This window comes from Stegostoma tigrinum, chromosome 38, assembly GCF_030684315.1.
Source record: "Stegostoma tigrinum isolate sSteTig4 chromosome 38, sSteTig4.hap1, whole genome shotgun sequence".
NCBI classification, from domain to species: Eukaryota; Metazoa; Chordata; class Chondrichthyes; order Orectolobiformes; family Stegostomatidae; genus Stegostoma; species Stegostoma tigrinum.
The window spans coordinates 26472370-26499844 of NC_081391.1; the positions used below are offsets into that span (position 1 = coordinate 26472370).

At 42.3% G+C, this 27475-nt stretch overlaps 1 protein-coding gene across 1 annotated transcript in view; it reads left to right on the forward strand.

Moving 5' to 3' along the window:
• LOC125447215 (uncharacterized) overlaps positions 1 to 18468 on the forward strand; it is a 40722-nt gene extending 22254 nt beyond the window's left edge. Inside the window, exons 5-10 of the mRNA XM_048521444.2 lie at positions 555 to 663; positions 4033 to 4243; positions 5258 to 5431; positions 9795 to 9945; positions 11723 to 11818; positions 15694 to 18468. Of these exons, the coding sequence (XP_048377401.1) occupies positions 555 to 663; positions 4033 to 4243; positions 5258 to 5431; positions 9795 to 9945; positions 11723 to 11818; positions 15694 to 15783 (831 nt within the window). The 3' untranslated portion in view covers positions 15784 to 18468. The remainder of the gene's footprint in view (positions 1 to 554; positions 664 to 4032; positions 4244 to 5257; positions 5432 to 9794; positions 9946 to 11722; positions 11819 to 15693) is intronic.
• The last annotated feature ends 9007 nt before the right edge of the window (positions 18469 to 27475 follow it).

Here is a 27475-nt window from a genome sequence, read left to right on the forward strand (position 1 = left end):
TGCAATGCGAAACACGAGCTCAATCAAAACCCATTCCAGCCAAGTGCACTGACTCAAACTGAGGTAGAGAATCAGAGGTGGTGGTCAGACTCATGAAAGAGCCCTGTCAGTCACGATTGGCAGCAATTTGAAAAGTTTCTCTTCTAAATAAATTCACCTTCTTGGTGTGAGTGATAATGGGAACTGCAGATGCTGTCAAATCCAAGATAACAAAGTGTGGAGCTGGATGAACACAGCAGGCCAAGCAGCATCTCAGGGGCACAAAAGCTGACGTTTCGGGCCTAGACTCTTCATCAGATTCATCTCTGATGAAGGGCCTAGGCCTGAAACGTCAGCTTTTGTTCTCCTAAGATGCTGCTTGGCCTGCTGTGTTCATCCAGCTCCACACTTTGTTATCACCTTCTTGGTGTATTCATTTTCTCAGTGGATAAGAAACAATAAGTTTGGCAGGTTGCCATAATTTGTTCCTTGTGTAGGTTTCTGACAGATAAGGGGTGGGCAAGTTTTCTCTCTGGGGTATTTATTCCTGTTTAATTTTTTTTCTGCTGATTCAGGGTGAGAATTATCAGTTCGCAACTTGCACCAGTCACTGTCACCAACGGCTGGTTGGAGAGGGTTCAGGTGTTTCCTCGGGTATCACTGCAATTCCACACTGCAGCACAGGTATGTTCAGTAGCTACCTGCAGTGTTACTGGTGTTATTGTGACTACCTCCTCTCTGTCAGTTTGTTCCCTTGTAGCATACCATTGAATTGTAGAACGGCTATGGCACAGTGCATAAAAATGTACAAATTGTGAGCAGGAATAAACCGTTTGCCTCCTTGTGCCAGCACTGCCACTCAGCAATATCATGGCTAATCTGTTTATGGTCTTAACTCCTGCTTTCCCTCCACATAAACCTTGATTTCCTTGTCAATCAAGAATCTATCTATCTCTGCCTTCAACAGCACGTTCCAAGCCTGTAACCTGTACCTGTTAGAGACAAAAGCATTAGATGCATGGGAACACCATATCTGCAACTTCCTGTCCAAGCTATACACTGTCCTTACTTGAAAGTGTATCACCATTCCTTCAGTGACTCAGCATCAAAATTCTGGAACACCATCTCTGTCAATGATGTGGGTTTCCCTAAATTACTGCACCAATTCAAGATTAGGGTGGCACAGTGGCTCAGTGGTTAGCACTGCAGCCTCACAGCTCCAGGGACCCGGGTTCGATTCCAGCCTCAGTTGACTGTCTGTGTGGAGTTTGCACATTCTCCCTGTGTCTGTGTGGGCTTCCTCTGTGTGCTCTGGTTTCTTCCTACAGTCGAGAGATGTGCAGGCTAGGTGGATCAGCCATGCCAAATTGCCCATAGTGTTCAGGGGTGTGTGGATTATAGGGGAATGGGACTGGGTGGGATGCTTCAAGGGGCAGTGTGGACTTGTTGGGCCAAAGGGCGTGTTTCCACACTGTAGGTAATCTAATCTAATATTGCTCACTCCCCCTTGTCCAGCATAATGATCGATAGATCATAAATGCTGACCTGGCCATTGACACCATAGTCTATAAATGAAGGTGTAAAATATGAAATTTCCTGTCACTTGTCACACATTTTACCAACCTATAACATCAAATTTTATGTTAGCTGATAATTTTTAAAATTGTGTCATATACACCAAGATCTAGAACATGAATATATTTCAGGACGAATATTACCCATCTGATATATGTTAAAAGCATATGTTTTCTACTTCGTCTTACCCTCCATCTCTTTTTCACCCAGAGAGCTCTGGATTTGTTTGCCCTACCTTTGCCAGAGTTATTGCAAAAGTTAAAATTTTCAGAAAAAATTTCAGAGATTCCATTGGGTTTACTTGATTCTCAGGCCCAGATTACTAGAAAGCACAGAAGTTTCCGTATTGAACAAGAATTATTGTTTTTTACAAGTATCTAAACTGTATAAACAGGTGTAAACTATTGGCATTTAACACTGCTAACTAAAACTCCAATCCCCTTTCTAAACATATCCAGACAGGGAAAAAAACATGGATTTTGGATGGATGGAAGAGCAGAAAGAAAATATAGTTCCTGTTCCCAAAGTTTGCTATGATTTTTGTGCTGTTTAGAAGGCTGCTTCTCAGCCATTCTTCTCCAGCTGCTTCGACTGGTTTGCAGAGGCACAAGTTGACTGGTTCACTTATCAGCTAAAAGTCATAGCTTGCAGCAACTTCTGAAAGAAAAATAAACTGGGTTTTGAGTACGTTACTGCAGAGAATGGAGAGAGAGTTAAATGGGTTTCTGTATCTTGTTCCCAGCTCCAAACTGTTCAGTTATCTGAGAACCAATCACATAGTTGTTGGCAGGCTGAAGGCCTTTGCCATCAGTAACTGGACTCTGGTCCACAAACCAATTAGCTTCTTGCTGCCAGCAAAGCTCTATCAGTACACATACCCTTGGATTGCTTGTAATTGCCTAGCAAATTTGTTCTTCAACAATCTACCACCACTAATCAATGGCCTGTAGGCTACACCAAACAATGTCTTTGCACCTATTTTAGTTTCTTAGCTGAAACAGTTGGATTCTGTCCTTGGCTTCACTGGGACATCCTCTTTCACCAGCCCTCCTCTCCATAATCAATGCTGCTGCCTCTTCTCCTTTTCTTATGAACACCTTTATACTGCTGTTCTCTGAGTCTGTTATGTCTGTTTTAGCTACAATTTCATACTTCATTCGGGAATCTGTGCCGATAACTCTCCAGTCATATTAACTACATTGCATTCACATAAATCAACAGTAACCCTGACTTACTTTATAACTTTCTCCCTTGCTGTAAACTGTCCTCGATAATGTACCTTTTCTTGTGCTCTCAAGCTCTTCTAATATTCTGATATCAGCCCTGATTCTATTTTAGTGCAACTCGTCCAGTAAGTGAGATCTAATTTCTCCCAGAGCCAGTTCCAACGCTCCAAGAACATGAAGCCCCCACCCCTGTCAAAGACCACCGCTACCACACCATCCCTTGCATTCATCTGCTTCTATAGTGACTTTCAGGCAGCACAGGGATTAATACAGAATTAACTACTTCTGAGGTCTTGTTTGCTAATTTGCTGTAGCTGCCAAAGTTCTGACTGCAGCTGTCATTTCTATTTGTGCCAACCTGTTCACCCTCCCGATCATTGTGCTGTGTAGGTACTCAGTGACCTTGGCTCCAAGGAGGCACCATACCATTCTGGATTTGTTACTAAGTTGTTCCCCTAACTATCAAACTAACTGTTACTATTTTTCATCCCATCTTTCTACAGCCTTTTGTAAACTGAATTACCTGTGGTACCATGCGCTTGGGTCTGGCAACATTCCCAAAATAAACTATCACTCTGATTAATGCTCAGACAGAATACTGGTTGAAGGCATCTGCTGGGGTCCCCCTTGGCTGGCTGGTACTCACCTGTTTGCCCTCCACATATACTATTACACAGCAGGACGATCACATTGATAAACATGATACTCATAAAGCTCTTAAAGTTGTGGATGGGGTGCAGTAAAACTAATTTCATTTCATGCTGTTGGGGCTAATTCCTGCATATCCAGTTATCTGGGACAATGGATATATCTGAAGTTTCAATAAGGACCTGCCCTGTAATTCCTTTTTCATCATAGAATAAAATGTACTACTAAAAAAGAAAAACACCAATTAATGATACCACTTAGGGAAGTAAGCTAGTATGTTTATTTACTTTTTTTTCTTGAGATAAAAATTATCCTTCAATTTGTTTAACTGGCACCCTAACTTTGAGTGAAGGAAAGAAGGAAAACAGAGTGTCAATATTCACTCACGAAACAACTCTCTATCTTCTGTGATCTCACAGCCTTATTTTATTTTCTAAACACTTCAGTGAAGTGGTTCACCTTGCTCCCTGTTGGCTTCACTCTACTCCCAATCAGTTTCAGACTCCTTTGGTGGGATGTTGGCAGAGTGGACATGGCAGTGACAATGAGTAGAAACACCTCTGATAATGGAGGCCATCTTCTTATTTTTGTATGTTTAATACAGAGTATTCTCAGGCAACAACAGCAGTAAAGGAACAAGAGTGTCCACTATGTGGTCAGTATTTCCCCAGTGATGAAATAATGGAACATGCAGCATTCTGCAATGGCCCTGGCTACAGCAGGACCCCGGAGCGAGAGATTCCCGGCTGCTTCAGGGCCCTGGAGCAAGTCAATGCCGATAAAGATGCTAGCAACACTGTGGAACTGTTTTGGAGGTATGTTCATTTTAACATTTCTCCAAAATGCTCAACTGTGTCCTTTCTCTAGGCTAAAGATTCTTTTGTCAACTGATTTTGGTGTCACTAACTATTTCTCTCTTATCTGGGCATTGTCAACTGGTAATGTGTAATGACAGCAATGTCAGTGTTGGCAGATGAGGTGGTGATGGTATTATTGCTGCACTATTAATCCAGAAGCTTAGCAAATGTTCTGGGGACCCGTGTTCAAATCCTACCACAGCAGGATTGAATTCAGTACATAAGATAAATCTGGAATTAAGAATCTGCTGACTCCATGAAACCATTGCCGGTTGTCAGAAAACCCCATCTGCATTCACTAAAGTCCTTCAGGGAAGGAAATCTGCCATCCTGTCCTGGCCTGGACCACATGTGACTTCAGACCCATGGCAATGTGATAGACTCTCAACTGCCCCCTGAAATGACCTAGCAAGCCTCTCAGTTTGAGGGAGGGTAATGAATGTTGGCCAACCAGCGATGCCCATGTCCCACGAGTGAATAAAAAATTGGTCTCTAGGTATTTGTCAATATTTACAGAGGATCCAGGGGAACTGTCAGTTTTACAAAGGGCCACTCAGAGTGTGTCAGTACTTGTAGCAGGTTCTGGGAATGTTTTAATCTTTACAGGGCCAAGAAACTGATTAGTGGGAGGTTTCCCACTCAGCAATAACGCTGAACTTTGTTGCATCATCACAGGCTTCATTCCCTAGACTAGCCAGGCCATTTTTGAGATCACTAATTTAATCGTGAATGAAGGCCAGACCCAGTGAAAAATGGATTGAGACAATTGAATGCATTTGACATTGATCCTTGCAGCAAGCAGGCCAAGCTGGATTTAGACTGCACCAAGCTGTAAATACACCAAGCAGCAGTTAGGTACTTGAGTCCATAGAATGGCACTGTGGCAGCCTGTAAATTGTACATCATTTAAAGTTAACAATTAGGCCTTGCTACCTCAGATCCTTGTCAATCCTGTTACTTTCTCCTTTTCAGCTATGTCAATGAAAAGGAGCATGCAGCTCCCAGAGCAGCAGTTGGAGCTGAAGGAGCCAAGAAGGTTCTCAGCAGTAAAGAAGCAGAGGAAGACAGTGTTCTGGACTTGGAAAAAGCACTACAATATTTGAAAAAGATCGAACAGGCTATATCACAGGATCCTGAATTCAAACAGTAAGTTTACAAGATGCTAACACAGTTTAAAGGTTGAAAGTTCTGACTAGATTTTGGGTTCTGAGGCTGGTAATTCAATTGGGAAACTTCTTGACCCACCTTGAGGAAATGTCAAAAAATTTGAACTGTTCCAATAGGCCCAACGTTCAAAACAATGCAGCAAAAGCTTTGTTTTGGACAGTCATCGACAACTGTAGAGGGGAATTTGAAAAAACAAACCCTCATATCATGGCAGTTAATAACTTGGCAGTCCTTCAAGAGTGGTGTGTTACAATCCTAACTCCATACCTGGAGGTGTTGAGAACAGGGGTTTAAGGTGAGAGGGAAAGATTTGAAAAGGACCTCAGGGTAACCTGAGGATTTGAGTGAAACTCGTTGATAAATGTTCACCAGCAAGAAGGGAATAGGAGTTTACTGAGTATTCAATGCATAAAATGAAATTAGATGCTGTAATTTTGACACATACGGGCATAAATCTAATTTTATTAATGAAACATGCAGTTTGATGTCTATACCAAGACCATAAAAATCACCAGGCTGGATAAATCCCAAACAAAGAACCTGAGGGGTAACTTTTTAATGCAGAGAGTGGTGCGTGTATGGCCAGAGGAGGTGTATCTCCTCAGAAAAGGCATCCGGATGTATATATGAATAGGAAGGGTTTAGAGAAATATGGTCCAAATGCGACTAGGTCAGATTGGGATCCCTGGTCAGCATGGATGAGTTGGAGGGAATGGTCTTGATTCTGAGTTGTGCTCTTCAATTAAATCCCCACAAACTCAGCTAGAGGGAGCCAGACTCAAGGCCTCATCATTCAGCGCATTGAATCCAACTTGTCTGTCCAAAGGAAGAAAACTAGTTCAGAGTTTCAGCCTGAAAGACTAATGTTCAATTCTTTTTTCACCAAATTGCAGTTTTTCCAGGCATTATAAGGGTTTGAGTGAATCTCCTCTGTAAACGTTCGCCACCAGGAAGGGAATTGGCATTGGGTTTACTGAGTATTTGATACATGAAGTTTGATGATGTAGCTTTGACGCACACAGACACAGACACACACACTTGTTTAATTACAACAATGAAAGCTTGTAGTTCAGTAGTTATACAAAGACCATAAAATCACCAGGCCAGATAAATCCCAAACAAAAAAGGTAGCTCATTTTTGTTTCAAAAAGATAATCCAAAATTTAAAATGTGTTTCAAGGTGTGATTAGTGAGTCTGCAGATGATGACAAAATTGGGGGTGTAAGGGAGACTGAAGGAGATTACCTTTAGAGTAAAATGGGACCTTGATCAGATGGGCTGCTGGGCCTAGGAATGACAGATGGAATTTAGTTTAGATAATGTGAGGTGCTGCATTTGGAAAGGCAAATCAGGGCAGGACTTATACACTTAATGGTCAGGTCCTGGGGAGTGTTACCGAACAAAGAGACCTTGAGTGCAGGTTCATAGTTCATTGAAAGTGGAGTCACAGGGAGATAGGATAGTGAAGAAAGTTCTTGAAGAAGTTCCCCTCCTCCCTCTGACGGGGTTTCCGTTCCAATCTCTCTTCCCCACCGAATTTAATTTCACTGTCACTCCTGGTGTTTGACCAGGTAAAACTCTGTTTTCTCCTCCACAGATGCTGCCAGATCTTGCTGAGCTTTTCCAGCAACTTTGTTTTTGTTCCAGATTTACAGCATCCGCAGTTCTTTTGGTTTTTATAGTGAAGAAAGCGTTTAGTGTGCTCACCGTTATTGGTCAGTCATTGAGTACAGGAGTTGGGAGGTCATGCTGCAGCCACCCAGGACATTAGTTAGGCCACTTTTGGAATTTTGCATTCAGTTCTGGTCTCTCTGCTGTAAGAAAGGCATTGTGAAACCTGTAAGGATTCAGAAAACATTTACAAGATGTTGCTGGTGTTGGAGGGTGTGAGCTACAGGGACAGGCTGAATAGGCTGAGGCTATTTTTCCTGGAGTGTTAGAAGCTGAGGGGTGATCTTATAGAAGTTTATAAAATCATGAGGAGCATGGATAGGGTGAATAGCCAAGATCTTTTCCCCAGGGTAGGGGAGTCCAAAACTAGAGGGCATAGGTTTAAGGTGAGAGGGGAAAGATTTAAAAGGGGCCTAAGGGGCAACATCTTCACTTAGAAGGTGGTGTGTGCATGGAATGAACTGCCAGAGGAAGTGGTGAAGTCTAGGACAATTACAACATTTTAAAAGGCACCTGGATGGGTACACGAATAGGAAAGGTTCAGAGGGATATAGACCAAAAGCTGACAAATGGGACTAGATTAATTTAGGATATCTAGTCAGCATGGACGAGTTGGACCAGAGGATCTGTTTTCATCTTGTACATCTCTGACTGCACAATCCCAAATACGGTTTACAAATATAATTAACTAACTATTGCGTGGAAGATGATCAGTCGCTGATCAAATCAATGATATGTCACCTGCATCATTTTCCCATATTTGGTGAAAGGGCCACCTATTATAATTAGGGTTTCCATTAAATTTCCAAAAAATTGAGCTTTTTGAATTTATTCTTTGGACTAGAGTGAGAAAAACACGTGCTCAATTTGCTTAAGCAAGGCACCTCATCCAACAAGATAAATTTGGAGCCTAATGTTCCTTTTATCTGATTGGGATTTTATTTAACCAATAAAGTAACTTATGTGCAAGTGTGAGCACGCAAATTTTCAGCATCGTTTTTTTTAGGCATGTGTAATTTTTATCTGCAATTTCACATTGTTATGCAGTGAGTTAGCCGTCCTGTGTTTGAGGGCTTGTTTTGTCCCTTATTTAAAAAATACAGGCAGCTGTGTGTTTCACTGAAAAGTAGCTTTTAATGTAACTTTCCCTCTATTAACTCCTAATGTTTTGATCCTTGATCCTTCACACAAGTTTTTTTTTCTTTCTGCTCCGTAAATTCATGACTCCTGCATGAAAGGTTTCTGACTCTTTTCAAACCTCCCTCTCTGGGAATAATTTGGCTCAATTCACTCCCAGTGGTAAGGTCCTGCATCTCAAACCTTCACAGCCTTTTGGTGAGACAACAAAAATGAATCTCACACCCTGTACATTCATTTCTTTCAGCTTTGGACAGTTTCAATTACCCCACATTCTGATCTATGGTAACAAAAGAACATAAGGTCAGACCTATTTTAGTTTAGTTTAAAATGTCAACCAAAATTTTATTCTCAAGTAATGAAAATAATTAATTAATAATCAAATAATAACTGATATAATATATTTAAATATTCCAACTCTTGCCTCAACTCTTTTGAGGTCACAATTCTTCAGTACAAAGCTGTATAAGTAAATTTTAAATAACAATAGGAGATCTTTTACTATAACTTCTTAGATAAAACCATTGAATTTATAAAACATAACACTATCGGTTTTCAAGCTATTTCTTCAGCAAAGGGGACGAAGGCACACACTTTCACAACTGGGCAAGTTAGTGAACACTGGATTTTGCACATATTTGAGCGCTTGGATATGAAAAGGGAACTTTATAACAGTCTGAACCAAACCCTCAGATCCGTTTCAGTTTGGGGTATTTTTTCTCTAGCTTTAAAGGATGAAACATGCAGAATTTTAACAAGTAAGAATGATACAGGACCTAAACACAGTTCGTTTAAAAAGAAGTGATGTGACTGTATAATAGAGTTGTACAGCATGGAAACAGACCTTTTGGTCCGACTTGCCCATGCCGACTAGATATCCTAATCTAGTCCCATTTGCCAGCATTTGGCCCATATCCTTCTTAAACCCTTCCTATTCATGTACCCATCCAGATCCATTTTAAATGTAGCTTCGGACTCCCTACCCTGGCATGTCCCTGATGACTTTATAAACTTCTTTAAGGTCACCCCTCAATCTCTGCTCCAGGGAAAATAGCCCCAGCCTATTCAGCCTCTCCCTATAGCTCAAACCCTCCAACCCTGGCAATGCCCTAGCAGATACTGCCTGGAGTTTGTCACATGCTGCTTTTTAGCCTTCAGTTCTCATTCACTTCACAACAATCAAGTTCACCTGCAGCATCTAGAAGTCCTGCTGTGAACTTCTGGGTGCTCCTCACACATCCTTTACAAACCTTGAATCAGTGGTCATTTTTGTTACTTTCAGTAGACTTTCCCCTGAGGTTTTTGTAGGCTGTGGGAAATCGGGAGAACCCCCACAGAAATTCAGTCACTATTTCATTTCCAACTCTGTGGTTCAAACTCTGCAAATGTGCAACCAGTTGTTGGTCCAGAATCTTATGCCTTCTCTTTAAAGCTGCTCCATGTTACAGAGTAAAACACTGACCCTCTCTAGGAATGGAAGTTTAGGGTGGGTCAGGTAAAGGCCACATGTCCATTGTTTCTGTTTGTGTTCCAGGGTATTTGGGCCCCTCCTGAAGAGCTCCAACCCACTACACATTCTACAGTCCTTGTCAAATACCATCTTCAGTCGAAAAGTCGCTACAGGAGCTGGGAAAGCTGCTCCTGTCATTCTTTTCTTCCAGCTGGCAAAATTATTTCTGCCTGCAGTGAGTACTCATCATTCAATCAAAAATGCAGAAAGCAATCAACACAACATGCATTGTACTCTCCCTGTTGGATGTTCACTACACTCTGCCTAATGGGTGTACCATATACCCGGGTAATTGGGGGAGGGGGATGGGAGGGTTCTTGTAACCGACGAAATGGGCAGGCCGTCTGCCCTGGGGAATGGGCCAGTTCAGATCTGTGTTGGTAATAAACAGTACCATTATGGGGTAATGTACTATATCTCAGGAACAGATGGGATCTGTACCTGGGTAATGGACTGGTTCTGTACCTGGCTAATGCTATGGGAAAGCATGATGAGACAATTTGGAGAAAACTTTACTGTGTATAACCAGCGTTAAATGTCCCCTGAGGATGTATTATAGTATCAGGAACCAATATAAATTAACAAGGACAGGTGCATTGGATTAATAGGCCGAGGAAGGGCAAGAGAGATTTTGGTGAGCAGAAATTTAGAGAGGCTGGAGGATGTATGGCTGAAGAAAGCAATCAACACAACATGCTTTGTATTCTGCCTGTTGAATGTTTGCTTCACTCTGCCTAATGGGTGTAACATATACTCAGGTAATTGGGGGGGGGGGGGGGGGGGTGCAGTGTTCCTGTAAACTGAGGAATGGGAAGCCCCTCTGCCCTGGAGAATGGGCCAGTTCAGAACTGTGGCAGTAATAACTTGATCTTGGTCTTGGGAAGGATAAGGGGTCAGATGCTGCATTTCAAATCAAACAGAATGCTAAAGCATTCTGATTTAGCTGAAGTGTCTGATTTACCCTGACGTGGTGCCCAGTAGGGGAATGTTATCATTGGCAGGGCATATGGTGTTCATGATGGGTGCCAACAAAAGTAAAAGTATTGTAGATCACCAAAGGTTAGAGGTCATTCATGCATCCTGACAATGGAACAGGGGCGGTATGGTGGCTCAGTGGTTAGCACTGCTGCCTCACAGCTCTAGGGACCTGGGTTCGATTCCACCTTCAGCTGACTGTCTGGAGTTTGCACATTCTCCCCCTGTCTGTGTGGGTTTCCTCTGGGTGGGGTGGTTTCCTCCCACAGCCCAAAGATGTGCAGGCCAGGTGCATTGGACATGCTAAATTGTCCAAATATGTTCAGGGATGTGTAGAGTAGGTAGGTTATTGAGGGATGGGCCTGGGTGGACTTGTTGGGCCAAAGGACCTGCTTCCACACTGTAGGGATTTTATGAAATCTGTGAAAAGGAGCAGTAAAGGTGTTGTCATTCTACAAATGGAAGATGGTCATATGTCTCGATGATGTCACAATGACAGCATGTATAGTGCTGATGGATGCTGAACTACTGAATAAATTGGAGGAGATGGACAGATTCTTAATTAGTAATGGAGTAAATGATTATGGGGAGTGGCCTGGGGAATATGCAGGTCAGCCATGATCATATTACTTGGTGGAGCTGGCTTACGAGGCGCAATTGCCTATTCCTGCCCCTGGTTCTTATGTCCTTTTATAGAAGGAAGGAGGGATAATGATTAAGTAAAAATTCTCAGACAATCTAGAGGTAACAGAGATAGAAGACTAACCTTACTGGGAAAGCTCTGGCTTTGATACAGAACCACGGTATACAGAAACAGTTCTCTTCAGCAGGAAAGGCCCTGGAGAATAATTCCAGGGTTGGGATGAAGGGCACAATGTCATTATAACTTTGTTTCAGCTGTGACCTGACTTAAGACATTTTGAGCAGGGAGCAGTAGCAGACAACGGTGAATAATTTTTCTGTTCCTGTTTTTAAAGATTTTGGAGTCAGAATCCTTTGCTATTTTTAAGAAATGGGTTGAAGTATTTATTCTGAAGATTGTTGTTCCTTGGATCTCACAAATGGGTGGCTGGGTAAGTAACACTATTAAGACATTATCGGTGCTCAGACATTGATTTCAATTTAAGCAAAATCCAAAGTTGTATACCACATTTATGGATGTCTGCACCTGTTACAGGTATATTTACCCTTCTTTCCTGAAAGTGTTGCTCTTTGTTAGGATTCAGTTCCATTTCCAGTTTCTATTGTTAGGATACACTTCCATTCACAGCTTCATATACACTGACTCTTGATGGGGTACAGTACCATATACATTGATATTCTTGAGTCATGTAAAGATAACACAAATGTGGTAATTGGATTCTGTTTGCTTGGCGTTATTACAGCTAAACTAATATGTACAATACAGAATAACCTCCAGACGCAGCTTATGCCTTGAGTATTACAGTATAGACACCTTGTCACTATGCATCAAAATCTAAGTACTTGGCTCATTTGCATGTTGATCTGTTACAGGGATGTCTCTTAAAGGTCATTACGTGACATTCCTTTTTTTCCCCAAATATAGCTGTCATATGCCACGAGTAAAGTAGAAAATATTGGATAGAAGCAATATTAGTTACACACAGGTAGGGGTGGTAAAATTTACAACTATAAAGTCTCAGCATCCTTATATTATTGTTAGTTTGAAAACTTGTTCAGGTCTTGTTCTGGAAGTGTGGATTTCTCACTTGGCTGTCCTTGGTCTGCAGTTGTACCGATACATGGATAAAGTCACGCTGAATTTTAAAGTTTTTGTTTAAGGGACACAGAGTTTCCCAATTTACATGACTTCAAGACCCAAGCTGATAGAAAGCATGGACCAGCTTGTGTACTGAACAATTATTATTAACGAAAAGTAACTAGACAATAGATACAGGTAAACGCACATAAACCATTGGCAAATAACACTACTAGCTGAAACCTTAATTCCCTTATAAACGCTCCTCACACATGCACATACACACACACATACGCAAACAAACAAATTAGAAAAAGATCAGTTATTGGCAAAAGTAGAAGAAACTGGAGCTCAGTGTCTTTGCTTCCTGGTTCTGATGTTGAAATAAACCGCATTTGGCTGACCAACCCACTTAATGTTGTTTTATCTGGATACTTCCACTGCTTTGTAAGAGACACAGAGCAGTTGATCCACTTGTAAAATGTCTCTTGCTGTAAAATTATGCAGCAACCCTGGAAAATCCCTGTTTTTGAAAAACAGTTCTTTCTCAATGCACTCAATAGTTTTAAGATTCCAAAGTGAAAAGACATGGTCCTTAATAATTTAAGAAACACCTTTAGAACGTAGAACATTACAGCACAGTACAGGCCCTTCGGCCCTCGATGTTGTGCCAACCTGTCATACCGATCTCAAGCCCATCTAACCTACACTATTCCATGTACGCCCATATGCTTATCCAATGACAATGTTCCTAAAGTTGGCGAATCTACTACCGTTGCAGGCAAAGCGTTCCATTCCCTTACACTCTCTGAGTAAAGAAACTACCTCTGATATCTGTCCTATATCTTTCACCCCTCAATTTAAAGCTATGCCCCCTCATGCTTGCCATCACCATCCTAGGAAAAAGGCTCTCCCTATCCACCCTATCTAACCCTCTGATTATTTTATATGTTTCAATTAAGTCACCTCTCAACCTTCTTCTCTGCAATGAAAACAGCCTCAAGTCCCTCAGCCTTTCCTCGTAAGACCTTCCCTCCATACCAGGCAACATCTTAGTAAATTTCCTCTGCACCCTTTCCAAAGCTTCCACATCCTTCTTGCAATGCGGCGATCAGAACTGTACACAATACTCCAAGTGCGGCCGCACCAGAGTTTTGTACAGCTTCACCATAACCTCTTGGTTCCGGAACTTGATCCCTCTGTTAATAAAAGCTAAAACACTGTATGCCTTCTCAACAGCCCTGTCAGCCTGGGTGGCAACTTTCAAGGATCTGTGTACATGGACACCGAGATCTCTCTGCTCATCTACACTACTAAGAATCTTACCATTAGCCCATCTTACTAAGATAATAAAATGTGAGGCTGGATGAACACAGCAGACCAAGCAGCATCTCAGGAGCACAAAAGCTGACATTTCGGGCCTAGACCCTTCATCAGAGACCCTTCCTCTGATGAAGGGTCTAGGCCCGAAACGTCAGCTTTTGTGCTCCTGAGATGCTGCTTGGCCTGCTGTGTTCATCCAGCCTCACGTTTTATTATCTTAGATTCTCCAGCATCTGCAGTTCCCACTATCTCTGGGCCCAGCTTACTGCTTGTTTTCTACTGAAATGAATAATTTCATGCTTATTCACCTTGTATTCCTTTTACTGCAATCTAACTTTTCCATTTAACCTGTCCAAATCTGGTTGAAGCCTGCTGGCATCTTCATTGCATTTACATTGCCATCCATCAGTACATTTGGAGACATGACATTTGGTCTCCAATCGGAATTATTTATATAGGTTGTGAACAGCTGTGGATCAAGCATTGATCTTTAAGTAATAGCCTATCATCATGAGAATGGTCTTTTATTCCTGCTTTCTGCTTTCTAACTGTTAACCAATTCTCAATCCATACTGCCAGTCCTATGTGCTCTACGTTTGTTCACTAACCTCATGTGGAAGACGTTAGCAAAAGTCTTCTGAAAATCCAATACACCAAATATGCCACAATAACATTCACAAAATACTCCCAACAGACTTGTCAAATGCAATTTCCTTTCATAAATTCAGCTTGGCTCTGCCCATTTTTAATTTTATTTTCTAAGTGTCCAGTTATCACATCATCCATAAGAGATTCTAACATTTTCTCTACAACTGATGTCAAAGTAACTGGTCTGTACTTCTCTATTCTCCCTATTCCTTCTTTATATAGAAGGGTTACATTTGCTACCTTCCAGTGTACAGCAACCTATTCTGGATCTATAGAATTTTGAAGTATGTGGACCAGTGTGTCCATTATCATTATGTCCATCTCTTAGAACACAATGAAAGCTGATCCAATTCATGGAATTTGTCATCTTCCAGTCAGTTAACCTTTTGAGAACTGTCTCTTTAACAGTGCTTGTTTCTTTCAGTTCCTCTGTTTTACAAATCCCTTGGTTGACCAGTATTTCTGAAATCCTGCAATGTGCACACTAAGCCATCACAGAATCATTGAATCCTTACAGTGTAGAAACAGGCCGTTGGGCCCATCAGATCCTCACCAGCCCACTGCAGAGCATTTCACTCAGTCCCAGCTCTCCCATCCTTTCCATTAATCTACCTAACCTGCACACCTTTGACAATGGGAGGAAACTGGACACCCAGAGAAAGCCCACACAGACATGGAGAATGTGCAAACTCCACACAGTCGCCTGAGGGTGGAATCAAACGGAGAGGTATCAGTGCTAACCATTGAGCTTCTGTTCCACTCCAGGCCTTTACTAATGCATGAGCATAGGGGGTACAGCTGTACCACATGGTGATCAATTATGCAAAGGAATAAGCTTCCGATTTTCTGTGTCTTTAATTCATGCTTAAAGAAACATTGTAAACATACACTCCTTATTTTCAACATCTTAAATAACATACGACAGCCAGTTTACATCTGGAAAGGTCTCCTTAGTCCCAGAGGACCATAAGGCACCTCTGTCATGAGAGAGATGACTGGGGTAGTTTAACCTGAGGAGCGACATGCCTCAGGTGACGGAAAAGTTTGAAAAGAAAATATTCTGTATTAAATCCCGAGCTATCCTTGTCCTGAGAGTGTTTGATGTGAACAGTGTAAAGGAAGCTTTTCCCTGTATCTAACCCTGTGCTGGGATTCTTTGATGGGAACACTGAGGCCAGAGTTTTACTCTTTAATTCACACTATACTGACTCTGGTGCTGAAATGGGAGTGACTAATTTTGTCTTTTTCATTTTCCAGGGACCAGTACTGTGTGCCGTGGCTGTTCTTCTAGCAAGTGGACTGGTAGTGGGTCTCAAGGTGCTGCTGAAGTCACCAAATTCAAATTGATAGTAGGACAGATGTGGCTGATGTCCTTGTTCAGTACATCAGAAATGTGAAAATTTGATTGTGGAGGGAAATTAGTTGTAAGTTGAATATAAACGTCAGCATCCTTGCACACACAACTTTAGTGAAAAATTGAGCTTTTGTTTAAAAATAGAAAATTTGAAGTCGGGTGATTATTTTAGAAATTTCTAGAAACTAAAAGAACAAAGAACAGTACAGCATAGGAACAGGTCCTTTGGCCCACAAAGTCTACACTGACACATGATGCCTTTATAAATTAAAAGCCTTTTGTTTCTACATGTTGCATATAATGCTTTTCCCTCCCTATTTGTGTATCTGTCACGATGCCTCTTAAATGTTGCTCTTGTATCTGCCTCTACCACCTCCCTGGCAGTACATTCCATGCACTTACCACGCTCTGTTTAAAAAAAACAACTTGCCTCTTGTGTCGCCTTTAAATTTAACCCCCTTTTACCTTAAACCTAAATTCCTCAGTAATTGATATTTCTACCCTGGGAAACAGATTCTGATTATCCATTCTATCAATGCCTCTCATAATTTTGTAAATTTCTATCAGGTTGCCCACATCCACATGAAAACAAACCAAGTTTGTCCAGCATTTCCTCATAGATACTCGAAAAACCAAGCATCATCCTCGTAAACCATTTCTGCACTCTCTCCAAAGTCTCCACATTCTTGTAGTGTAGCAACTAGAGCTGTACACAATATTCCAAATGTGGCCTACTGAAGTTCTATAGAGCTGCAGCAATTGCCAATTTTTGCACTGTCTGCCCTGACTGATGAAGGTAAGCATGCCATGTGCCATACTGACAGTTTCAGGGAACTGTGGACCCTATATGCCTAGATCCTCTGTAGGTTGATGCTCCTAAAGGTTCTGCCGTTTACTGTGTATTTCCCTCCTGCATTAAATCTTCCGAATTGAATCACCTTGCATGTCTGCAATAAACTCCATCTGCTATTTCTCTGGAAAGTCACCAGTCTATCTATATGTACGGGAAAGTTCATGTCTCACAAACTCAGTTGACCTTTTTGAGGAAATGACAAAGGTGATCAAGGGCAGGGTGGTAGATGTTGTCTATATGGACTGTAGCAAGGCCTTTGACCAGGTCCGTTGTGGCAGGCTGATACAAAATGTGAAGTCACACGGGATCCACAGTGACCTAGTAAGAGGCCAAGGGATGTTTAGATAAGCACGTAAATATGCAAGGAATGGAGCAATACGTAGCAAGGGCAGGCAGAAGGGACTAGTAAAGGGCCCATTCCTGTGCTGTACTGTTCTGTGTTCATTTTCCTAGAAATGTGCTCGTTTTCAAATCTAATCAACTGGCCTTTAAAAGACTCCTTAAATAGGCATCCCAACCTGTATTCCCAAATTCCTGCTTAATATTGTAGTAGTTTGTCTTCCCCTAATTTAGCACTTTCACCTAAAGGCTGCTGTTATCCTTATCCATAAGTAACTTAAAGCTTACAGAATTGTGGTCACTGTTCTTGAAATTCCGCCAGACTGAAACTTTAATCACCTGGCTGGACTCATTCCCCAAAACCAGCTCTAGTGTGGCACTTGCCCTGTTTGGATTGTTTACATCTTGTTTCAAAAAAGTTGGAGCATTGTTAGTGCCCTGTTTCATGAACTTGCTGTGATTTTTCAGGGGACCAGTAAATTACCCACATTGCAGTGGCCCTGAAGTTACATATGGACCCAACAGCATGTTGGTGGCAGATTTCTTCCCAAGAGGATGTTTATGAACTGGTTGTGTTTTAATGACTGTTTGTCTTTCACTAATATACAGTTTTATACTTTCAGTTTTTAACTCAACCAATTTCAAGTTGGCAGATTGGAGCAATGGCTTCTGAACCCCTTGGGTCTGAATTACTCATCCAGTAATTCAGCTGTCCCCATTCCATTTGAGAGTGTGGTAACATTCGCACTGGAAGGGATAGTCTGGGTCTTGCAGATTGTGCCACTATAAGAGTGACTTTATTACAAAAAAAGACTTGAAATGGATGAGAAATACAATATGTTTTAGTGAGTATTCTTTTTGCCTAAATCTTGTGGAGTTTTTATTCCAGAAGAAAGTTTGACAACGGGAAAGGAAATTTTTTAAAAATAAGTCCTATTGCTGGTGGGGTAGCCCTTGAACGATTGAATTAGTGTGGGTAATCACAGGACTGATGCCTAGTGGGTGTGGCATTGCCACTTAACTCCCCTATATTTGTGTGTTGTGTGCCAATTCATTTATTTTATTTGTTCTTAGTGTGCGACCTTCTCTCGTAAAACCAGTGTTGTTGTCTGTTTCCAATTCCCTTGAGGCATTAATGATGAGTTAGCCGCTTCAGTAATTCTGGTAAGGATAGGCCCACATTGCTGTCAGGGAGCGAGTTCCAGGATTTTCACCCAGTGCCAATGAAGAAACTGTGATTTGTTCCAAGTCAGAATGGAGCGCAAGACTTCTAGATGGCATTGATCCTATCATATGCCTACTTCTGTAAGTTTACCAAGGTTCACTATTGACTATAGCTTCAGAGACTTTAGCAGTCAACATTGTCGTACCTGACATACTTACGGAGATTATATAGAATGATGTGCCTGAACAGAAATTGGAAAGGAAATTTCAAAATATTATCACTATCTTTTGTCAAAATAAATCTATTACATTAATTTGAAAATCAGTGTTTCAATGATGGATGATATAGTAGATGCAATGAACAGTTTGGAGTTTCAATTATACAGATAGCCCCCATTTGGTGGCACAGAATGTAAGTGTTGCTGAGAAAAAGACACCTTTTATCGAAGTTTTTCATCTTGCTTTCACCAGGGCAGTTTACAAGAACATCATTTTAAGGAGAACACCAACATCTGTACTGCATGGGAGGAGAATCTGACTAGTTGTCAGGTGGACTCTGTTAGAGGTGTTGCCATAGTGAATGGACCCTTAAAAGCAATTGACAAGCCTTGTTTAAATTTTAAATTAGACCTGTTAACTCTGATTAGTAATGGCCTTTGCTTTGTAGACAAAACAATATGTTCACACAGCACCTGTTTCAACTCAGCAAAATATGTGACAGCTGTTCTCTGGTTCATTTCTCCTGGCAATGCCTTTTTCAGGAATACTCAAGTCAACTAAAGCAAATGTTGAGATAGGTTGTTTCTCTTATAGTTTCTGCAATTCAAAAATCACCTTGAAAAACAAAAGTAGCATCCCTTTACCACTAAGACAACTTCTTAAACCATCCTTCCCTGCTTCTTTTGCATATTCCTCTGATAATGAGGCCAGGATCTCATGGGCGTCTCTATCATGTAGATTGAGATCATCCATTCATCTTCTGTTCCACTTCCATGCTTTCTCTTATCCCATTGGGACAAAATTTCTCCAAATCTTCCCCACTGTCCCCACAAACTTAGGTCTTCCTCTAGATTCTATTCCAACTCCTACAAGTGCTCTCTGGCATTATCTTGTAAATGAGACTCAGCTCATGCTCCTTACTCCTACTCTGGTCTGTTCAAAAGATTTGCATCCAGAACGCGGCACCTGGCACTTGCCATTAAAGTATGAAAACATCTGGGTCTAAGCTATCTTCTTAAATGTATTTTGAGGGAGTTTGGACTGGTTCATAACACTAACATGACTTATCTAAATTTTATAAACTTGCCTGACAATGCCACTGTTCGATTTACAAGCAGTACGAACTATGCCTTTGTAACCTAAAGTTATTGAGAGACAGAAATGGCTTTTTGGCCAGTTCTGTGCATCTTGGCTCTCTAGAGCTTTCTCGTTGTGATTAAAGATGATATTCAATTTGCATTCCTAATTACTTGCTGTACCAACATGTTAAGAACATTAAGAACATAAAGAACATAAGAACTAGGAACAGGAGTAGGCCGTTTGGCCCTTTGAGCCTGCTCCACCATTCAGTAAGATCATGGGTGATCTTTTCGTGGACTCAGATCCACATACCCGCGCTCTCACTGTATCCCTTAATTCCTTATAGCTTTAAAAATGTTTACTGAAGTAGCATCAACTAATTCACTGGGCAAGGAATTCCATAGATTAACAACTCTCTGGGGGAAGTAGTTCCTTCTCAATTCAGTCCTAAATCTGCTCCCTCTAATCTTGAGGCTATGCCCTCTTGTCCTAGCTTCACCTGCCAGTGGGAACATCCTCTCTACTTCTATCTTGTCTATTCCCGTCATAATATTATATGTTTCTATAAGATCCCCCAACATTCTTCTGAAGTCCAATGAACATAAATCCCAATCTACTCGGTCTCTCCTCATAAGCCCACTCCCCGAACTCCGGAATCAATCTAGTGAACCTCCTCTGCACCCCCTCCAGTGCCAGTACATCCTTCCTCAAGCAAGAAGACCAAAACTGCACACAGTACTCCAGGTGTGGCCTCACCAGCACCTTGTACAGCTGCAGCATAACCTCGCTGCTTTTAAATTCAAACCCTTCAGCAATGAAGGACAAAATTCCATTTGCCTTCCTAATTACTTTATCTGCAGACCAATCTTCTATGATTCATGCACAAGGACACCCAGGTTCCTCTGCATAGCAGCATGATGCAACTTTTTACCATTCAAGTAATAATCCCTTTTACTATTACTCCTACTGAAATGCATGACTTCACATTTACATTGTATTCCATCTGCCAGACCTTTGCCCACTCACTCAACGCATCTATATTCCTCTGCAACAGTTCACAGTCCCCTGCACACTTTGTGCTGCCACTCGTCTTAGTGTCTCATGCAAACTTTGACACCCTACATGTGGTCCCCAACTCCAGATCATCTATATAAATTGTAAATAATTGCGGTCCCAACACCGATCCCTGAGGCACATCACTAGTCACTGATTGCCAGCCAGAATAGCCCTCATTTGTCTCCACTCTTTGCTTCCTGTTAGTCAACCAATCCTCTGTCCATGCTAATACTTTATCCCTAATGTCACGCATCCTTATCTTGTGCAGCAGCCTCTTGTGCGGCACCTTGTCGAAGGCCTTTGGAAATCTAGGTACACCACATCCACTGGGTCCCCACTGTCCACCTGACTCGTAATGTCTTCATAGAATTCCAAAAGATTTGTCAAGCATGACCTGCCCTTCATGAACCCATGCTGTGTCTGTCAAATGGGACAATTTCTATCGAGGTGCCTTACTATTTCTTCCTTGCTAATAGAATCAAGCATCTTCCCCACTACAGAGGTTAAGCTAGCTGGCCAATAATTCCCCATCTTTTGTCAATTCCCTTTATAAACAGTGGCGTCACATTTGTTGTTCCCCAATCTGCCGGGACTGCCCCAGAGTCCAGCGAATTTTGGAAAATTACCACCAGTTCTCCCGCCATCTCTTTTAGCACCCTGGGATGCATTCCATTGGGGCCGGGAGACTTATCAATCCTAAGCACCATTAGCTTGCCCAACACTACCTCTTCTGTAATAATGATTGTTTCCAGGTCCTCACCTACCTTCGTCTCTTTGTCAATTACTGGCATGTTGTTAGTGTCCTCCACTGTGAAGACCGATACAAAATACCTGTTCAATGCCTCGGCCATTTCATCATACCCCAGAACTAAATTCCCCTTCTCATCCTCTGAAGGGCCATCGTTTACTTTTGCCACTCTTTTTCGTTTTATATATTTGTAGAAACCTTTGCTATCTGTCTTTATGTTCTGTGCTAGTTTTTTCTCATGTTCTATCTTGCTTTTCTTTATAGCTCTTTTTGTGGCTTTCTGTTGACCTTTAAAGTTTTCCCAATAGAATGAGGGAGGACTTGGCTGAAGTAGACTGGAAACAGGTGGGACAGTTGACGAGCAGTGGAGGACTTTCAAAGTAATTTTTCAAAGTGCTCAGCAAAAGTATATTCCAGTGAAAAGGAAGGACTGTACGAAAAGGGGTAATCTGTTATGGGTGTCTAAGGAAATAAGGGAGGCTATCAAATTGAAAGAGAAGGCATACAAAGTGGACAAAAACAATCTCTTCAATTTCTTTCCCAGTGCTTGATAATCCCTGAACTGGTCCTCTACCCGAGCTTTGCCTTTGATGTTAGTCCCAACGTGGAACACAACAACTGGATCCTCCCCCTCCTGCTCCAATGTCCTTTCAAGCCCATCAGAGATGTCCCGCACCCTGGCACCGGGCTGGCAACACACCATGCGGTACTCCTAATCCAGCTTGCATAGGATATGCTTGCCCGTGTAGTTTGGCTTTGTACCTGTTGTCCTCAGTGCTCAGCACCTGGGAGGAGTGAGAAGTGCGGTGTTAACAAACAGATGGAGGATGAGAGTGAAACACGGATTATGTTTTGGATTCCTGAAGGGACTGGATAATGCTAACGGTGACAAGTTCGTTCTCGCTCTGCTGAAACGTGAATTGGGTCAATTCAAAATCTATCTGTGCTGGGGAAATAACATTTCTGGATTTAGAGAATCTATCCCCCTAACTATTGAATCCCCTATAACTACCACTTTTCTCTTTTTGCTCCCCCCTCTTGAATGGCCTTCTGCACCACAGTGCCATGGTCAGCTGGCTCATCCTCCCCGCAGCCCTTTTCCTCATCCACACAGGGAGCAAGTACCTCGTACCTGTTGGATAAGGTCAAAAGCTGAGACTCCTCCACTCCTGAACTCAAGGTCCCCCAACCTGCCTCACTTGCAGTCACACCTTATTGTCCCTGATCACTAACTGAACTTGAATGTTAACTTTTTGTGATTCATGTTCTCAGATCCCCTGTAGCTCAGAGTCTGGTATTCTCTCTCCATTAAAATAATTTGCTGTTTTCCTATTCTTCCTGCCAAAGGAGACAATGTTGAAGAGCAGCAACTACCTCCAACTAAATATTGGGAAGATGGAAGCCCTTATTTATTGGTTGCTGTCATAGATGCTACTCCCACTTCACTGTTTCCATGCATGGTGTCTGTCTTTAGCTGAGAAAGACTGTTTGCAACCTCAATGTTGTGTTCAACCTTGGGATGAACTTGTGACCACACACCACACTGCCTACTTAGACTTCTGCAGCAGTGTTTGACCTCAACTCATCCATGGCTTTGTTACTCCAGACATAACTGTACCAATGCCCCCCTGCTCAGCCTCCCATATTTCTCTGACAATTATGGATTTCCAAAGTTTTGCTGCTTAATTCACACTAAATTGTATTCACCTATCATCTTTGAACTAGCTGACTTTCACTCCATTTACGATGATGCTTCCATTTTACAAGCTTGTTTCTTATTTTGAAATCCCTCTAAGACTTTGACCCTCCCTATGTCTGTAACATCCTCCCTCCAGCTCCTATACCATCACCTATCTCTGCAACGCCCTCCAGCTCCTATACCACTCCCTATCTCTGCCACGTCCTCCAGCTCCTATACCACTCCCTATCTCTGCCACGTCTTCCAGCTCCTATACCACTCCCTATCTCTGCCACGTCCTCCAGCTCCTATACCACTGCCTATCTCTGCCACGTCCTCCAGCTCCTATACCACCGCCTATCTCTGCCACATCCTCCACCTGCTATACCACCGCCTATCTCTGCCACGTCCTCCAGCTCCTATACCACTCCCTATCTCTGCCACGTCCTCCACCTCCTATACCACTCCCTATCTCTGCCACGTCCTCCACCTCCTATACCACTTCCTATCTCTGCCACGTCCTCCACCTCCTATACCACTTCCTATCTCTGCCACGTCCTCCACCTCCTATACCCCTGCCTATCTCTGCCACGTCCTCCAGCTCCTATACCACCACCCATCTCTGCAACGTCCTCCAGCTCCTATACCACCGCCTATCTCTGCCACGTCCTCCAGTCCCTAAAGCTTTCAAGATCTGTGCGCTTCTCAAGTTCTGGCTTCTTCTAAATACCAGATTGGTGGTTGTACTTCCAATGTGTTGATCCTAATGCCTGGAATCCTCTTCCAAAGCCTTTCTGCATCTCCAGGTATCTCCCTTTAAAATATACCTCTTAACCAAATGTTTGGTGATCTGCCCTGATAGCTCCTTCTGTGGCTCAGTGCTATGAATGGTTTAATGTATATCACTCTAGTTTAATACCTTGAGACATTTCTCCATTTATGTAAAACATTTGAATATAAGTCATATGAATATTTATTTTCTGAAGGGATGGGGTATACACCCGGAGGAGTACAGTATCCAGTTTCCAAGGAGAAAGAGAAATACCAGTGCTGCAAGTACTGTATGACAGATTTCACTGTATTTTGTAACAAAATACGTGACAATAAATGAACCTAAAACTAATCGTGAGGAGTTTAGTGGTGAAATTGGTTAGCATGACAATTGTAGCAATTAACACTTTCCGGTTGATATATGTGCTGCTCACTTATTAACCAAGTGCTACTCCTGGCCAGTGAAGTGTTGGAGACAGTATAAGCAGTACTTTCAATAACAGGGAGCAGCCTGACTGTTTCACCTTGTATGTCATTAGACAACACAGCAATAAGGAAGTGAATTTCTCAAGTTTAATTGCCACCATAATTTCCACAGAAATGATATGCTGTTTATCAATGAATGATGTATTGTGTTATGTAAATATTGACGCTTCTAATTTATAGATGTTCCCTTCCTTTACTTCTGAGATAGCCTCTGTTTTAGTGAATCCTTGTTTTGTAATTTGCTTTCATGCAGTTGTGTGTGGAGTCCACTTGCTACTTAAAGGAAACCTGCACCTCTCAAAGTGGAGAGAGATAATGGGAACTGCAGATGCTGGAGAATTCCAAGATAATAAAATGTGAGGCTGGATGAACACAGCAAACCAAGCAGCATCTCAGGAGCACAAAAGCTGACGTTTCGGGCCTAGACCCTTCATCAGAGAGGGGGATGGGGAGAGGGAACTGGAATAAATAGGGAGAGAGGGGGAGGCGGACCGAAGATGGAGAGTAAAGAAGATAGTTGCAATGGGAGAGAGATTCCCTGAGGTTGGTCCGGAGGGAGGAGGGTAACTTCTTCAGGTTAGGCATCCCTGGAAGAGGCTTCGCAGTGAGGTTAAAATAGTATCAGAGATAATGGGAACTGCAGATGCTGGAGAATTCCAAGATAATAAAATGTGAGGCTGGATGAACACAGCAGGCCAAGCAGCATCTCAGGAGCACAAAAGCTGACGTTTCGGGCCTAGACCCTTCATCAGAGAGGGGGATGGGGAGAGGGAACTGGAATAAATAGGGAGAGGGGGGGAGGCGGACCAAAGATGGAGAGTAAAGAAGATAGTTGGAATGGGAGAGAGATTCCCTGAGGTTGGTCTGGAGGGTAACTTCTTCAGGTTAGGCATCCCTGGAAGAGGCTTCGCAGTGAGGTTAAAATAGTATCAGAGATAATGGGAACTGCAGATGCTGGAGAATTCCAAGATAATAAAATGTGAGGCTGGATGAACACAGCAGGCCAAGCAGCGTGGAGGCTGTTATATGGCTGCAGTAACCAAAAGAATTGAGCTTAATGATGAGCTGAAATGATGCTATTTTCAAACAATCACTGTTTGGAGACTGAACTTCTCAAAACAAATTCGAACTTCTAACTATCGGTGATCATATAAGATTTCACAGTTTAACACTTCTATGGAGCCAAGTCCAAAAAAAATTAAATAAACAGGATATTCTTGTTGGAGGCAAGTTATATTTTGAATTATCAAATAAATATTCCACAGCCTACTTTCAGTAAAAGTGCAATGTCATTACATTGCTCGGTCTCACATAAACATGCAAATTTCTGGGAACCAATCAAATTTACATTTTCTTCTGTTTCTTTCCCAGTTTTTCACAGTGCGATCTTTCCTGGGCCCTCTTCCTGTAGCTCAGGCAAACTTTCTAGCCCTGTTTAACTCCTCACAAACATGGTCTTCAAACTGAATGCACATTTCCATCAGCACTTTTTCAACTGAAGGTGCGGGTCTTTTTCTTTTGTTGACATCATCCCAGTTGGTTACAGTTAACAGGTCAAACCCCTGGTTTATGTGCTTGACTTTGAAGCAATACCTATCACTCGATCACACATCCTCTCCCCTACGTCATTAGCTTTAGAAAATAAGAACTAGGGAAAAGGAGTAAGCCATTCAGCCCCTCAAGCCTATTATTACCATCCAGTGAGATCACGCTGATCTGTGGCCTAACTGCATATACCTGTTTGGGAACATATCCCTCAATACCTTTGCTTAATAAAACAAAAATAATCTGTTTCAGATTTAAAACTAGCAACTGCTGATGGTGCAAGAGCGTTCCAAACCCCTCTCACCTTTTGTGTGTAGAGTGCATCCTAACATCTCTCCTAAAAGGTCCGGCTCTATTTTTCAGACGATTTCTAGAATCCCCAACCAGCAGAAATAGTTTATCTTATCTATCCTGCCTTTTCCTCTTAATATTTTGAAGACTTTGATCAGATCATCCCTTAAATTCTAAAGAAAACAGGCCTATTTTGTGTAATCTGTCCTCATAACATAATTGCTGAAGTCTAGGTATCATTGTTGTAAATCTATGTTGTACTCCCTCTAAGGCCGATACATCCATCCTCAGGTATGGTGCTCAGATCTGCTCTCAGTACTCCAAGTGGGGTCTAACCAGGATTTTGCATGTTTGCAGTATAATTTCTACAGCTCTATACTCTAGTCCTCTAGATATAAAAGCCAGCATTCCATTAGCCTACTTGATTGTTTTGAGTCAATAAACGCAGAGCTGGATAAACACAGCAGGTCAGACAGCTTCAGAGAAGCAGGAAAGTCAGCGTTTTGGACAAAATGCTTTGGCAGGTCTGGAGAGGTGGGGATAGCACAGAGGTAATTAAGGTAGACGGCAACTGGAAGGTAGAGTTGGTTGCATACAGAGCGCAGATGCTTAGCGAACCGGTCCCTGAGTTTGTGTTTGGTCTCCCTCATATAAGAGAAGACCACGTTTTAAGCAACAGATACAATAGATCAGTTGGATGAAGTGCAGGTGAATCTCTGCTGGATGTGGGAAGATTGGGGCATTGGACAGAGGTGAGAAGTGGGTGTTGCAATGAAAGGTGCCGCGTGTGGTGGAGAAATTGGTGAGGAGTGTAGAGCTGGCTAGGGAATTGCAGAATGTATGGTCCCTATGGAAAGTGGATAGGGATGGGGAAGGAAATATCTTTCTGGTGGTGGGGTCTGATTGTAGGTGGTGAAAATGTTGGAGGATGATGCGTTGGATTCAGAGATTGGTGGAGTGGTATATGAGGACTAAGGGGACTCAATCGTCATTGGTGCGGGGAGGGAGTTTTGAGGGCAAAAGCACAGGAAATGGAGCAGATGCAGTTGAGGGCATCCTTAATTACAGAGGAGTGGAAACTACAGTCCCTAAAGTAGGAGGATAACTGGGATGTTCTGGAGTTGAACACTTCATCCTGGGACCAGATGCGACAGAGGTGGAGGAATTGAGAGTATGGGCTGGCATTTTTGCAGGAGGGTGGGTGAGAAGAGGTGTAGTTGAGATAATTGTGGGAGTCAGTGAGTTTGAAATGGATGTCGGCAGTAAGTTGGTTTCCAGAAATGAAGGCAGAGAGGTCCAGGAAGGGCTGGGAGGTGTCAAAAATGGTCCAGGAGAATTTGAGGGTGGGGTGAAAGGTGTTAGCAAAGTTGAAGTTGAACTTCTGATGGGAGCATGAGGCAACACTGATACAATTGTCAAGATAACATAGAAAGAGGTGATGGATGGTGCCAGTGT